At 42.0% G+C, this 14,132-nt stretch overlaps 1 protein-coding gene across 3 annotated transcripts in view; it reads right to left on the bottom strand.

Moving 5' to 3' along the window:
* St13 (ST13 Hsp70 interacting protein) overlaps positions 1–14,132 on the bottom strand; it is a 39,804-nt gene that overhangs the window by 8,101 nt on the left and 17,571 nt on the right. For all 3 annotated transcript variants that reach the window (XM_029569161.1, XM_017801031.2, XM_008844822.2), the window contains 3 exons: positions 9,531–9,597; positions 3,954–4,038; positions 3,711–3,821 (listed from right to left, as the gene is read on the bottom strand). In XM_029569161.1, coding sequence (XP_029425021.1) covers positions 3,711–3,821; positions 3,954–4,038; positions 9,531–9,597 — 263 coding nt within the window. The remainder of the gene's footprint in view (positions 1–3,710; positions 3,822–3,953; positions 4,039–9,530; positions 9,598–14,132) is intronic.

The following is a 14,132-nucleotide window of genomic DNA, read 5'->3' as shown; positions in this document are numbered from 1 at the left end:
TTAAAAAATAAATAAATAAATGAGAATGGAGCAAAGACAGCAACGTAACTAGGAGGTGTCTAAGTGTATTTTTAAATCCAGTTTTGACTTTTCAAATGTGTAAATATTTAAAGCAAACCTTTAAGCCAAACAGAAACACATGTCAACATAAACAAAACACCAGCTGACTTTATTAACTTTGTAAATATTTTGGATTTGCATAGTGACAAGATGGACTACCAGAAAAACTTTGGCACATCACTTGGAGAGCGTGCTATGCTGAGGTGACAATTAGGAGACACTTACACAGTAGGCTTACAAAATTAAATCAAGACAAAGATTTTAAAAGGCAAACATTTAAAGTTAATTCAGTATAAACTCAATTTTATGAACTTTTCATTTAAATAATGATCTAATTTTTTTTCCAGGCAATGTTCACTAAAACCACAGTAAAGACATTAAAGCAGTTAAGTACACTACTACTCAAATCTTAGCCTCCACAAAGATGTACCATGGTTTCTAGGAGAAATAGCAGCTTCGACATCTGTAACCAGCAGAGCACAAGATGAGCCCACCAGAACGCAGAGATGCTTGAGTACTAGTGGCTGATTTCACACAGCAATGTGTTGAGTGTTTTCGATGCCCACATACCATTAAGAAATTTTAATTTATGCTGGGTGTGGTATGATGGCACACACCTTTAATCACAGCACAGAGGTAGAGGTAGATCTCTATGAGTTCAAGGCCAGCCTGGTCTACATAGTGAATTCCAGGCCAGGGAGCTACAGGGAGACCCTATCTCAAAAAAAACCAAAGGGGGCTGGAGAGACGGCTCAGCAGTTAAGAGCACTGACTGCTCTTGCACAGGACCCGGATTCGATTCCCAGTACTCACATGGCGGCTATGAACCATCCTTAACTCCAGTTCTAGGGGAATCCAAAGCCCTCTTCTGACCTCCGCGGCATTGCACGACACGGGTGCACTCACATACACGCAGGCAATACACTCATACACATAAAATAAAAATAATAAAATATTTTTAAAAAAGACCAAAAGAAAAAAAGGTTTTAACTTTTACCTTATTATTTTTATGTGTTTTGTCTTTTTATTTTATATGTATTATCTGCATCTATCTAAGTGCCCCATGTCATGCAATGCCTGAAGAGGTCAGAAGAGGGCGTTGGATCCCCTGGAACTGGAGTTACAGATGGGTGCTAGCTTCTGGAAATCGAACCCAGGTCCTCTGCAAGAGCAGTCATCTCAGGCAATACACTCATACACATAAAATAAGATAGTAAATACAATTTAAAAGAGAAATATCTGTAAACAACAGTTAAGTCTGTTCTCTCTTTTCTTGGCTTTTTTTAGTTTAAAAACTTAGCTTATGCCCAGCATGGTGGGGCACACTTTTAGTCCCAGCACATGGGAGGCAGAGGCAGGCAGATCTCTGTAGATTCAAGGACAGCCTAGTCTATGTAGCAAATTCCAGGCCAGCTGGAACTACAGGGAAATCCTGTCTCAAAAAGACACCCACACACACACCCCCCATGGGGCTGGAGAGATGGCTCAATGGTTAAGAATACTGAATGTTCTTACAGAAGACCCCGGTTCAAATCCCAGCACCCACATGGCACCTAACAACTGTCCATAACGCCAGTTCCAGGGGATCCAACGCCCTCTTCTGACCTCTGCGAGCACTGCATAACGTGGGTGCACTTACACACATACAGGCAATACACACATAAATTTTTAAAATATGGTCCCTCCCCCCAATTAGCTTACCTTATTATGTGGCTATGTGATTTTAGTTATGAAAAGATACTTGTTTTACCTTTTATAAAAAGAAATTTCTTTTTCCTATAGCCCCCAGCTGGTCTTGAACTCATTATGTAGATCAGGCTAGGCTCAAACTCACAGAAATCCTCCCAGCCTGATTCCTAAGCACTGGGATTATAGGTGTGAGGGACCACGTCTAGCTATTCTTATAAATTATTATTTATATATGTGTATGTGGCTGTGTGAATGTATCCTTCATGTGTGCAGGTAAAAGCTAGAAAAGGGCATCAGATCCTTTGGAGTCAGAGTTACAGGTAGTTGTCAGTCACCCAACATGGGTGCTAGGAACCTGTTCTGGTTTGTTTCTCCATTGCTGTGACAAATGCAGGAGCTGTGACCATGCAGGAGACTCTTACACATTACCAAGTCCTGCTTCCAGCTTCAAAAAGAGGTGTGGGTCCCCTCTGTGTGCTGACCCTGAGGAAATACCTCCCAGAAGACTTCACCACAGCGGTGCTGGTCTCTTGTTACTTATAGCTGATTTTTCAGCCCCAGCTAACCAGCATCAATTGTCCCAGTAAAGAAAAGGTTTTACTTCAGGTTCTGATCTCTTCTTAATCACAGCTGATTCTTCAGCCCCAGCCAACCAGAACCCACAGATTCTCAATTCAAAATATCACAGGACAGCCCTGATAGTTTCTGCTTCCCTTTGAAGCTTCACAAGCCAGGCCTCCATCGTCTACAACTCTTTCAGCATAACTTATCCAAGCTCCACAGGAACAAACTCTTGAGCACGCAATAGCTTTTCCAGCCCAAAGTTCCAAACACTTCCACAGTTCTCCCAAAAACACCAACATCAGGTCTGTCACAGAAATATCCCACTCTCTGGTACCAATTGCTGTTCTGGTTTGTTTCTCCATTGCTGTGATAAATAAAACTCTCTGACCACTAACAACTTGGGGAGGAAAGGGTTTATTTGTCTTACATCTCCCGGGTCCCAGTTCATCCTGGAGCCCAAAGTAGGAGCTCAGGGCAGGAACCTGGAGGCTGGAGCACAGGCCATGGAGGAATGCTGCTTACTGGCTTGCTCCCCTGGCCCCTGCTCAGCCTGCTTTCTTATGCAATACAGGCCCACCTGCCCAGGGGTGGCATCACCCACAATGGGCTGGGCCCTCCCACATCACCCATCAAGAAGACGCCCCTCAGACATGGCCACAGGCCAGTCCAATAGCGGGAATTTCCCAATTGAGGCTCCCTCAACCCAGGTGTGTCAATTTGACACTAAAGCTATCCAGCACAGAACAAAACTCAGGTCCTCTGAAGATCAGGAAGTACTCATGACTGCTGAGCCCTCTTCTCAAGTCCTGCATCTTTTTCTTAATTTGTCATACCAAACACATTGCCCTTTTTTTTTTTAAACAAAGTACATTAAAATATTAGATTTAAGGTAAGTTCTGAAAAGACTTAAATTTGATTACTTTTGTGATTGTGTAGGTATATACTTGTGCATGGTGGGGAGCAGAGGACAGTGTCAAGTGTCATTCCTCAGGTGCAGTCCTATTTACTTTCGATCATTTCGAGACAGGGTCTCCTTATAGCCCCAGCTGGCCTGGAACTCACTATGTAGACCAGGCTGGACTTGAACTCACAGAGATCTGCCTGCCTCTGCCTCCCGAGTGCTGGGACTAAAGGTCTGCATGACCATGCCCAACTCCACATACTTATTTTTAAGACAAGGTCTCTCTCTCTCTGGCCTGGAACTCACCAAGTATGGCAGGCTGGACAGCAGATGAACCCCAAAGATGCACCTGTCTCCAGCCTCCCTAGCACAGAGATTACAAGTATGTGCCACCATGCCTGACCTTTTCTAAATGGGTTCTATAGATCAGATTCAAGTCCCTCAAGCACCTTACCAACTGAGGCATCTCCCTAAACCCTTAGATTTTATTATTTACCTGTGTGCTTTCCCTCGCCATTTATAAGGCTGAGCCGAATCAGGATTTATTTCAATGGCTCGGTCACAGTCTCGAATGGCAGCATTTGGCTTCTGTAATTTGACGAAGACACTAAAAAACAAGTATTTAAAAGAAAAAAACATTTCAAACAAAACCTTTGGAATTTTTACAGAAGCAAAATTATTTAAACAAAGAGGTGGAAGTTATTCACCAAGAGGTACTTTTGTACCTAAGAGTTCTCACCTGGCTCTCTTGGCATACAGAATGGCCAAGCGAGGATTTAGCTTGATAGCATCTGTGAACAAGTCAATGGCTTTCTGCAGCTCACCTGAAGTGAAATAAAAGTTATTGAGATGATAAGAATGCTGGTAGAATGCTTGAAATCTAATCTAATTAAGACTTTACATTCTTAGTCCAATTAAAAAAACTAGAACAGGGACGGGAGACAGTGACAGAACACTTCTAGAAAGCATCAAACACTGTGTTTAGCAGCTGGCACCATAAACATCTGTAAGCAAGAGTATCTGTGATAACGTCAACTTGCCACAAATTAGAATCACCTGAGTAGGGCACCTCAATGAGGTAAACTACCCAGACCTCCTTCACGGATATGAGAAGTCTTACCCCAAAAGCAGCTGGCACCTTTTGGTGGCAGCACAGATTTAAAAAATGACATGACAGAACAAAAACTTCCCCCCTTTGCTCACTTAGACTCCCCTCTCATCAGTAGGTTAATTTATCCAGCTGCTGCTGCTGCTTCCTTTGCTGATTTCAGAACCAGTGTTTCCAGGCTTCCAGTACTAAGGTTCTCCAGGAGCCTTTCAGGTTTTTTTAAAATTTATTTTTTTTATTTTATGTGCATGAGTGTTATACCCGCAGGTAGGTAAGTGCACCCGTGTCGTGCAATGCCCGTGGAGGACAGAGAGGCTCTCGGATCCCAGAACTGGAGTTATGGACAGTTGTTAGCTGCCATGTGGGTGCTGGGATTCGAACCCAGGTCTTCTGCAAGAACAGCCAGTGTTCTTAACCACTGAGCCATCTCTCTAGCCTCCCCCCCTTTCAGGTTTTCAACACACTGGGATTGCTAAGGAATCCAGCCTCTAGGACTGAGCAACACAGGAGTCGTCTTCAGTGTAGACAGTCATTGTGGAACTATTTTGACTGTTGATGCATCCACCACCAAGCAAGTACTGGGTTCTCAGTTTCTCAGATGTGAGACAACTGTTGCTATTTCTTTTTTTTATGTGTATGAGGATATTGCCTGCACATATGTTAAGTGCACCCATATTGTGCAATACCCATAGAGGTCAGAGGAGGGCACTGGATTCCCCCAGAGCTGAAATTACAGTTGTTACCTGCCATGTAAGTGCTGGGAACAGAACCCAGGACCTCTACAAGAGCATCCAGTGATCTTAACCACTGAGCCATCTCTTCAGCCCTAAAACTGACTCTTGAAAATGAGTTTTTACCTCAATGGAACTCACTTGAGGCAGGAACAATTTTAGGATGCACACATCCTAAAGAATAATGTGGGCTGTGGAATGGCTCAGTGGGTAAAGTGCTTGTAGTGCAAGCCTTAGGACCTGAATTTGAATTCCCATAACCCATGTGAAGCCAGCCAGTGTTCTTAACTGCTGAGCCATCTCTCCAGCCCCTGGATTTGTTATTATTTATGTGTCTATATGTGTTTGTGCTTGAGTGTATGCACGCGTCTGTATATGAGTGCCCACAGGGGCTAAGAGACAACATAGGATCCCTTGGAGCTGGAGTTATAGGCATTCGTGAGCTGCTGATGTGGGTGCTGAGATCCAAGCTCCAAGCCTCATGATAAGAATGGCAGGTACTTGCAATGGCCGAGTTATCTCTCCAGCTCCACATTCTTAACTTTTAAAAAAATTCTAATTTCTTTATGTATATGTCTGTGCATTCATGCATGGAGGTCAGAGGACAACTTGCAGGAGTCAGTTCTCTCCTTCCATCATTTGTGTCCCAAGGATCGAACTTATGTCAATCAGGCTTGGTGGCAAGCACCTTTACCCATGGAGCCAACTCACCAGCCCATTCGTAGCTTTTATTAAAAACTGGGGACTTGGGGCTGTAGAGATGGCTCAGCAGTTAAGAACACTGTTCTTGCAGAAGACCTGGGTTCAAATCCCAGCATCCACATGGCAGCTAACAAACTGTCTGTAACTCCAGTCCCAGGGTATCTGACAGCCTCTTTTGACCTCCGAAGAATGCATTGCACGACACAGTGCACTTACCTACATTCAGACAATACACACATACACATTAAAAAAAAAAAAAAAAAAAGCCGGGTATGGTGGCACACGCTTGTAGTCCCAGCACTTGGGAGGCAGAGGCAGGTGGATATCTCTGTGAGTTCAAGGCCAGCTGCGACTACAGGGAAACCCTGTTTCAAAAAGATCTGCCCCCCCCCCCAAAAAAAAACAAAAAACTGGGGACTGGAGAGATGGCTCAGCGGTTAAGAGTACTGGCTGCTCTTGCAGAGGACCTGGATTCAGTTCCCAGCACCTATACGGCAACTAACAACCATCCATAATGCCAGTTCCAGGTGATCTGACTGACACTCTTTTCTGACCTCCAAGGGCAATGCATGACATGAGTACACTTAACATGCAGGCAATACACTCATATGCATAAAGAAATAATATATTAAAAAAAAACCTGGACCTTTAAGTGAAGCCATCCAATAGATAAAAACACACTACAGAGTTAGAACAGTTCTTTGAACAGAAGAAAGTCAAATTCTCAAGGGCAAGACAAATGCATAATTTTAAACTGTTAATCTTTACAGGTAATTCTTTTTTTATATTTTATTATTTTATATTATGTGTATGAGTATATTGCCTGCATGTATGTATGTGCACCCTTGTAGTGCAATGCCCTTGTTGTAGAGGTCAGAAGGTGGTGTTGGATCCCCTAGAACTGGAGTTACAGATGGTTAGCCACCATGTGGGTATTGGGAACCAAACCCCGGGCCTCTGCAAGAGCAACCAGTGCTCTTATCCACTGAGCCATCTCTCCAGGCCCCCTTTTACAGGTAATTCTATATGGTAACCCAGATCTACCATGTTCAAAACTGAAACTTAACCCCAGTACCAGAGCTCAAACCCAGGGCCTTGCATATTCTAGGCAAATACTACTACTGAACTACATCTCCAGCTCAAAAGTTAATAGTTAATTCCTATTCCATCTGCAAAACTATTCTCCACCCCCATCTTCCCAAACTGTTCCTCTTTTTATCTAGGACAGAAGTTGGTAAACTGTTTTGTGAAAAATAGCCATGTAATGATTATTTTTACACACTGTAGACCATAAAACTCTGTCCAAGTAGCTTTTACAGTGGCAAAGTAGGCATAGTCGGGTGCCGCAACTAGAACTCAAATCAAGGCAATGTGGTGTGTAACCGTGTCTGTAACTACTACATTCCTGCTTTCCGGAATCAAAGTGCTTTTGCCAAGTCCAGGTGAGGATCAGACTCAAAATACCCGACTTAGAATGCTCATCTTTGATCGTTTAGCATAACTCTAAACAGAACATAAACTCTGAAACTGCACAAGTTATAAAATCAGAACTCGGAGCTGGAGAGATGGCTCAGCAGTTAAGAACACTGGTTGTTCTTGCAGCACCCACTTGGCAGCCTATAACTGAAACTCCAGTCCCAGGAGATCCGACAGCCTCTTCTGTCCTCTGCGGGCATTACATGACACAGGTGCACTAACACACATGCAGGCAATACACTCATACACATAAAATTAAAAAAAAAAAAAACCCAGAAGTTGGAGAGCCAGGTGGATCTCTGTGAGTTCAAGGCCAGCCAGGTCTACATAGTGAGTTCTGGGCCAGCTGGTGCTACAGGGAGACCCTGTCTCAAAAAGACCAAAAAAAAAAAAAGAAGTCAAATTTTTACGTGCACATTGACAGGCTGCTTTGAAACAAGAAAACAAAAATAACTCCCTGAAGAGTAAAACTAGTAATTAGTGATAGAAGAATAGTGAAGATACTGGGCCAGTTACAACCCCTCTGAGCCACTGTCAATCTATACAACTAGCAGGATTTTTTTTTTCCTTTTTTAAAAGATTGTGTGTATACATGTGGGTAGAAGACAACTTGTAGGAACTGATTTTTTTTCCTACCATGTGAGTTCCAGAGACTGGACTCAGGTCATCTGGATGGGTAAAAAACACCCTACTGAGTCATCTCCTTGTGTTAGTATGAGGTTTTAATGGACTAATTTGTGTGAAAACATTATAAAACTACAAGGCACAGTGACATTAAATAGATGCTAAACAGTTCTCGTAGGTTATTTTTTACTACTTATTGGTATGTTATAGTAATTCTATACAGTAACCTAGATCTACCATGTTCAAAATTAAAACTGTTCAGAATTACAACTAGTTTGGAAAAAGACTGGTAAAACCACTGGCTGGGAATAGTTAATGGGTTTGAATTAAAAGATTATAACTGGTGAACAACTTCTCACAGACGTCGTAAAGCACAAGTAAAGGAAAGCTCTAGGACTATGGAAGTTGGACTGGAATAGAAAAGTAATACTCAAACCAAGGATTGGAGGGCCAACAAGATGGCTGAGTGGGTAAATGTGCTTGCCCAGCAAACTTGATGACCAGAGTTCTAGCTCCAGAATCCACATAAAGTGGAGAACCGCCTCTACAACACTCACCATGGCATATGCACTCCCTCCCCCACCCTAATAGTAAGCATTAAATAATTAAAAAGGGGAGAGGGTGTGGTGGCTTGTGGACTCAATGACTACAGTGCTTACCTAGCATCCTGGAGACCCTGGGCTCAATACCCACCACAGGGTGTGCGTAGGAGCAGGTGATGGACCAGGATAGTGACAAACAAGCACACAGTGGCCCATACCTATAAACCTAGCACCCAGCAGACTGAGATGGGAGAATCACAGTTGGAGGCTTGCCTAAGACAGGACCCAAAGCACAAACAAAATAGTCTGAACTCAGCAGGTGGGCAAAGCCACGATAACCTTTAAGATATACATACGAAAAGTTACAGGCCAGAGGCAAAACAATGAAAAGCAGGGTTTGTTGTTTTCATTTTTGAGACAGGGTCCCACTTGTGCAGCCTTGGCTGGCCAAACTCACTGTGTAGATCAGGCTGGCCTCAAATGCCAAGAGATCCATCTGCTCCTGCCTCTAAATGCTGAGATTAAAGACCTTAAAAAGCACTTGTTAATAGAGAATGCAGGAATAGTGGACAAAGGTCAGGCAATCAACTGGAATTTCAAAATACTAAGGCAAGTCTAGTCTACATAGGAGAAGCATGTGACAAGGATTAAAAACATGTTAAACTGAACTGGGCCTACTGACCAATGCCTAACCTTTACCTGCTGAGTCACCTGTTTTGCTTTTTCTTTGAGGACCTAACACTATTCCTGTTCTGACAAGTGTTACACCATGAACAGTATCTGTCAAGGGTATTCCTATGTCAAGTTAGAGAATAACACTAGTAGTTTCTGGGAAGTCTTTCACCTTTTTAACGCTGCTTCTAATCTAAGCAGCATGGGCCAGTGCTTTAGTATTTCAAGATACGCAAAGAGGTAGAGTCAGATCTGTCTATGCTGAGGCTAGGTAGCTGCACTGAGTAATTTTAGCCTCTTTCCCATCCGGTAGGAGATGGAGGGTGGGTGGATAACAGGAGATTAACATCTTCAGTTTGAAAAAATTCAAGCTCCCATCAACTTTTTCACTATTTAACAGCCACTGAAGCAAGAGAAACATTCAGACTTACAGAAACAGGAGAGGAGAAAGCACTACTCACCACCACTCAGGGCTTCGATGGCAGCCCCTTTCTTTTCATTTGCTTGATCCATCATCTCCTCAGTTATCTAGTAGGAAACTGAAGGTTATTTTAAAGTACTGAAGACAGCATAAGGAGGAAGGGATTTGGACTTTCTTAGGGATGAATTAGTCACAACTCAATCATTCATCTCTACGTGTCCACGAAGGAAAGAACTTAACTACAATGACCAGCTAGTGAAAAGCTGAACATGTTATATCAAGCACATTTCATACCCTACTCTCTCTGCCCTAGAACTGACTTTTGCTTTACTTCCTCCCAACCAAAGAAAATTGTTCGCCTTAGTCTTATCACCTCCTTGGGAATCATCCATGAAAACTAAGTTCAATCACAAGAAGTTAACTAGCTCCTTTCATGCACTTGAATCCTCAGAAGGTCTCAGGCCTTTATTCCCCTTAAGAACCTAGATAGCAGAACAAACACAAGAAAGATGCTGACAAAATAAGAACCCATATTGGGCTGGAGAGACGGCTCAGTGGTTATGAGCACTGACTGCTCTTGCAGAGGACCCGGGTTTGAGTCCCAGCACTCTCACCGCAGCTAACAATCATCTGTAACTCCAGTTTCAGGGGATTCGATGCCTTCTTCTGACCTCCGAGGGCATTGCATGACATGGATGTACCTACTTACATGCAAGCAATACACCCATACATACACATTAAATAAAAGTAAAATTTTTTTTAAAAATATAAAACCTGCCAGGCGTGGTAGCACACGCCTTTAGTCCCAGCACTCAGGAGGCAGAGGCAGGTGGATCTCTGTGAGTTCAAGGCCAGCCTGGTCTACATAGTGAGGTCCAGGACAGCCGGGGCTACAGGGAGACCCCGTCTCAAAAAGACATATATATATATATATATATATATATAAAACCAAATCTAAAAGGTAACATTGGGCAGTTCTTTTAACTATATCCACTTTATCACAAGTACTACGCAAAACAGCACATGCACATGCTGGCTAATGGACTAAGAACCTCATGCTCAAAGTGTGTGGTGGCACACCTCTTAATCCCAGCACTCATGAGGCTGAGGCAGGTGGATTTCTGTGAGTTTGAGATCAGTCTGGTCTACGTAGCAAATTCCAGGGCTGTACCCCGTCTCAAAACCAGAAAAACAAGAGAAAATGATCTCATAGGTCTAAGGACAAGAAAAGAAAGTAACAAGCTATCCTCATACCTAACTAGAAAATCCCACGAAAATGACAAGTTACTCAATCTGTAAGACAAGTCAATAAACTCGTCAGGCCTAAGAACAATATAAAAAGCCAAGCAAGTCAGGCATTGTAACATACATCTATAATCCCAGCACTTAGGAGGCAGAGGAAGTGAAAAAAGGACTGCCCCAAATCCAAGACCAGCTTGGTCTACAAAGTAAAGACCCTGTCTCAAAGAGCCAACAACAGAAACAAAGCCAAAGCTGGAGTTCCTCTAAACCACCACCACCAACAAAATCACATAAAATAGAAACCAAGCCTATAAAACACAGTATTTAAAACCTCATAAGACTTCTACATCAAGAAAAAGTAAAACACTATTAAAGAAACATAAGACTTCAAGAAATTTTTGTTTCGTATCAAAGGCTGTATGTATTTGTGTAATCCAGGATTCAGAAATGAAAGAAAACATGATCTCTGTCTATAAAGGTTTGGCTTATTTCAATTAATATGATCTCCAGGTGCTCCCATTTTCCAGAAAACAACATAATTTCATTCTTCTTTATGGCTGAATAAAAAGACTGTGTATATATACACATTTTCTTTATATATACTTATTTATATGTATGAGTGTTTTACCTCCTTGTATATAAGGACTCCTGTGTCATACAACGCCCTTGGAGATCAGAAGAGGGCATCCAATCCCCTAGAACTGGAGTTGCAGGTGATTGTTGGCCAGCATGTGGGTGAGCACAGCCAGTGCTCTTAACCACTCCAGCCCTATACCACATTCTTTATGCATTCACCTGTTGACAAACTTCCAAGCTGATTTCCTTACTTGGCTACTGTGAATAGAGCTGCACTAAGCATGGTTGTGCAAGCATGCTTGTGGCATGCTAACAGAAGTGTCCTTCAGGTCTCAGGAGTGGTATGGGGCAGGAAGAGTGAGGTGGGGAGTACTGTCACAGTGCATTCTACTACTTCAATCTGTCTTTAAGAAAAAAGTAAAAAAGGAAAATTACTCTGATTTGATCAGTATACACTGTATACAAGTACTGAAATACCCACTGTGCTTGAGAAACATACAATTTTGTGTCTCAAAGATTGTTAGGCATGTATCATATTAATGGCATTCACTGAATATTCTGATCCATTTTTCCAAGTTACTTATTAAATCCCAAGCTGGTTTCAACAAAAACTCCTTTGACAAATTAAAAAACATGTTTTTAAAAACAAAGTTATGGCCAGGTGTGGTGACACATGCCTTTAGTGCCAGCAGAGGCAGATGGATCTGAGATTTCCAGGCCAGCCTGGTCTACATAGCGAGTCCCAGGCCAGTCCCACTACAGGGAAACCATCTCAAAAAGACAAAAAAAACAAAAAGAAGGAAAAAAAACCCACAAAGTTAGAAACACTTCAAATAACAAGCAGTAAGCCTCTACATGAAACAAGGGTAACTTTAGAAAAATAAACAAATTTTTTTTTTAATTTGTTTAGTTTAAGGCAGTATGGTACACACAGTGCCTTGAATAAGTCTTACCTAAACAGTCTGTTTGCAGAATGCAGAGAGCTTCAAAAAACACAGGATTAAATGAAGGCTGAAATTCAGGACAGTCATGTGCTCAGTCTATTCTCACCCTGGGAGCACATGTCAAACCTGATTCCCTGCTGTGTTGTTTTTGAAGATAACGTAGGCCACCAGACAAAGAATACATTGAAATGAAAAGAATGCAAATGCTCTAACCAGAAGCAATTCCAAATGAATCTCAAACTCTAAATGCTTATACTGGCAAGCATCATAAAAATAAAAACTAAAGAGGGATAGTCAAGTAGAGATGGATGAGGGGGAAGAGCTCCCTGAAAATCCAAAACTGGGCTGGTAAGATGGCATAACAGGTGAAGATGCTTGCCACCAAACCTGACAACCCAAGTTTTATCTCCAGGACCCACATAGTAAAAGAACAGATTCCTGCAAATTGCCCTCAGACCCCCATGTGAATGTACATAAACACACAAACATAAAATTTTTTTAAAAAGAAAATCCAAGGGGGCTGGAGAGATGGCTCAGTGGTCAAGAACACTTGCTGTTATTCCAGAAGACACAGGTTCGATTCCCAGCACCCACATGGCAGCTAACAACCATCTGTAACTCAAGTTCCAAGGGATCCAACACCCTCTTCTGGTCTCTTCAGGCTTCACATGACAGGGGTGCATTGATATGCATGCAAGCAAAAACTTATCGACATTAAAAAAAAAAGGCCAGCCTGGTCTACATAGTGAGTTCCAGGACAGCTGGGGCTACAGAGAGACCCTGTCTCAAAAAGACCAAAAAATAATAAAAATAAATAATAAATAAATAAATAGAAAATCCAAAACCATGAAGCAGTCACTCACTTGAAATTCTCCATTACCAATATAAACAAGCAAACTGATAAAACACTGAATTTAAAATGGTCCTTTGAGATAGCTAGTAGTCCTAACTCACAAGTGTTGATGGATGCAAATTATATTCCCTTTTACAGGAACATTTACCATCTACATGGACCTTGAAAATTTGAATTCCAAAGAACTTATAGCCAAAATATTACACATAAGCAGGGAGGTCACACACCAGAAAATCCAAGCAGTCAGGAGGCTTTCTTAAGGCATGAGAGTTGCAAGTTTGGATCCAGCATGGGCTATCTATACACACACACACACACACACACACACACACGCACGCACTCCCTAAAAGAAAAGGCATGGTGGCGCATGCCTATAGCCTCAGCACTTGGGAGGCAGAGGTAGGCAGATCTCTGAGTTCCAGGCCAGCTGAGGTTACAGGGAGACCCTGTCTCAAAAAGAACCAAAAAAATTTAATTTATATTATTTTTATTTTATGTGTATGAGTGTACTGCCTGCATGGAAGTGTATCCATGTCAGCCTGATCTACATAGTCGGTTCCAGGCCAGCTGGGACTACCAAGAAACCTGTTTTAAAAAAAGGTGTAATAAACCAAGTAGCCTCTTCAGATTCAAAGGTAAATGAGAAACACTAGAATTCATGTATAATATACCACCATGATAAAAGATTAAATTTATTAGAGAAAAAGATTAACATATCTCATCAGAATTCCAGAATGGTGAAGAAGCACTATTTGAAAGAAATATTTTTAATTGTTTTAGAACTAAATGTTAACCCTAGAATTTCAGATAGTCAAGGGATCTTAGGCATAAAAGATAAATTATAAACAGAACACAGAATTTTTAAAGGTCTCTTTTTGTAAACAGTGACCCAAAGTACTTGCATTGTCCTTAACAAAGATGCATGAAACTTAAGAGGAGAAAAGGAGTTAGAAAGCTTTTGAAAAACATCTTTAGTCCTAGGACATGGGAGGCAGTGGAGTGGGGGGGGGGGGGGGGGGGGGGGGGG

The sequence above is a fragment of the Nannospalax galili genome, unplaced genomic scaffold, assembly GCF_000622305.1.
Source record: "Nannospalax galili isolate Female #2095 unplaced genomic scaffold, S.galili_v1.0 scaffold180, whole genome shotgun sequence".
Taxonomy (NCBI): domain Eukaryota; kingdom Metazoa; phylum Chordata; class Mammalia; order Rodentia; family Spalacidae; genus Nannospalax; species Nannospalax galili.
The sequence above is the reverse complement of the archived record's forward strand: the minus strand, read 5'-3'. Positions and strand labels throughout refer to the sequence as shown.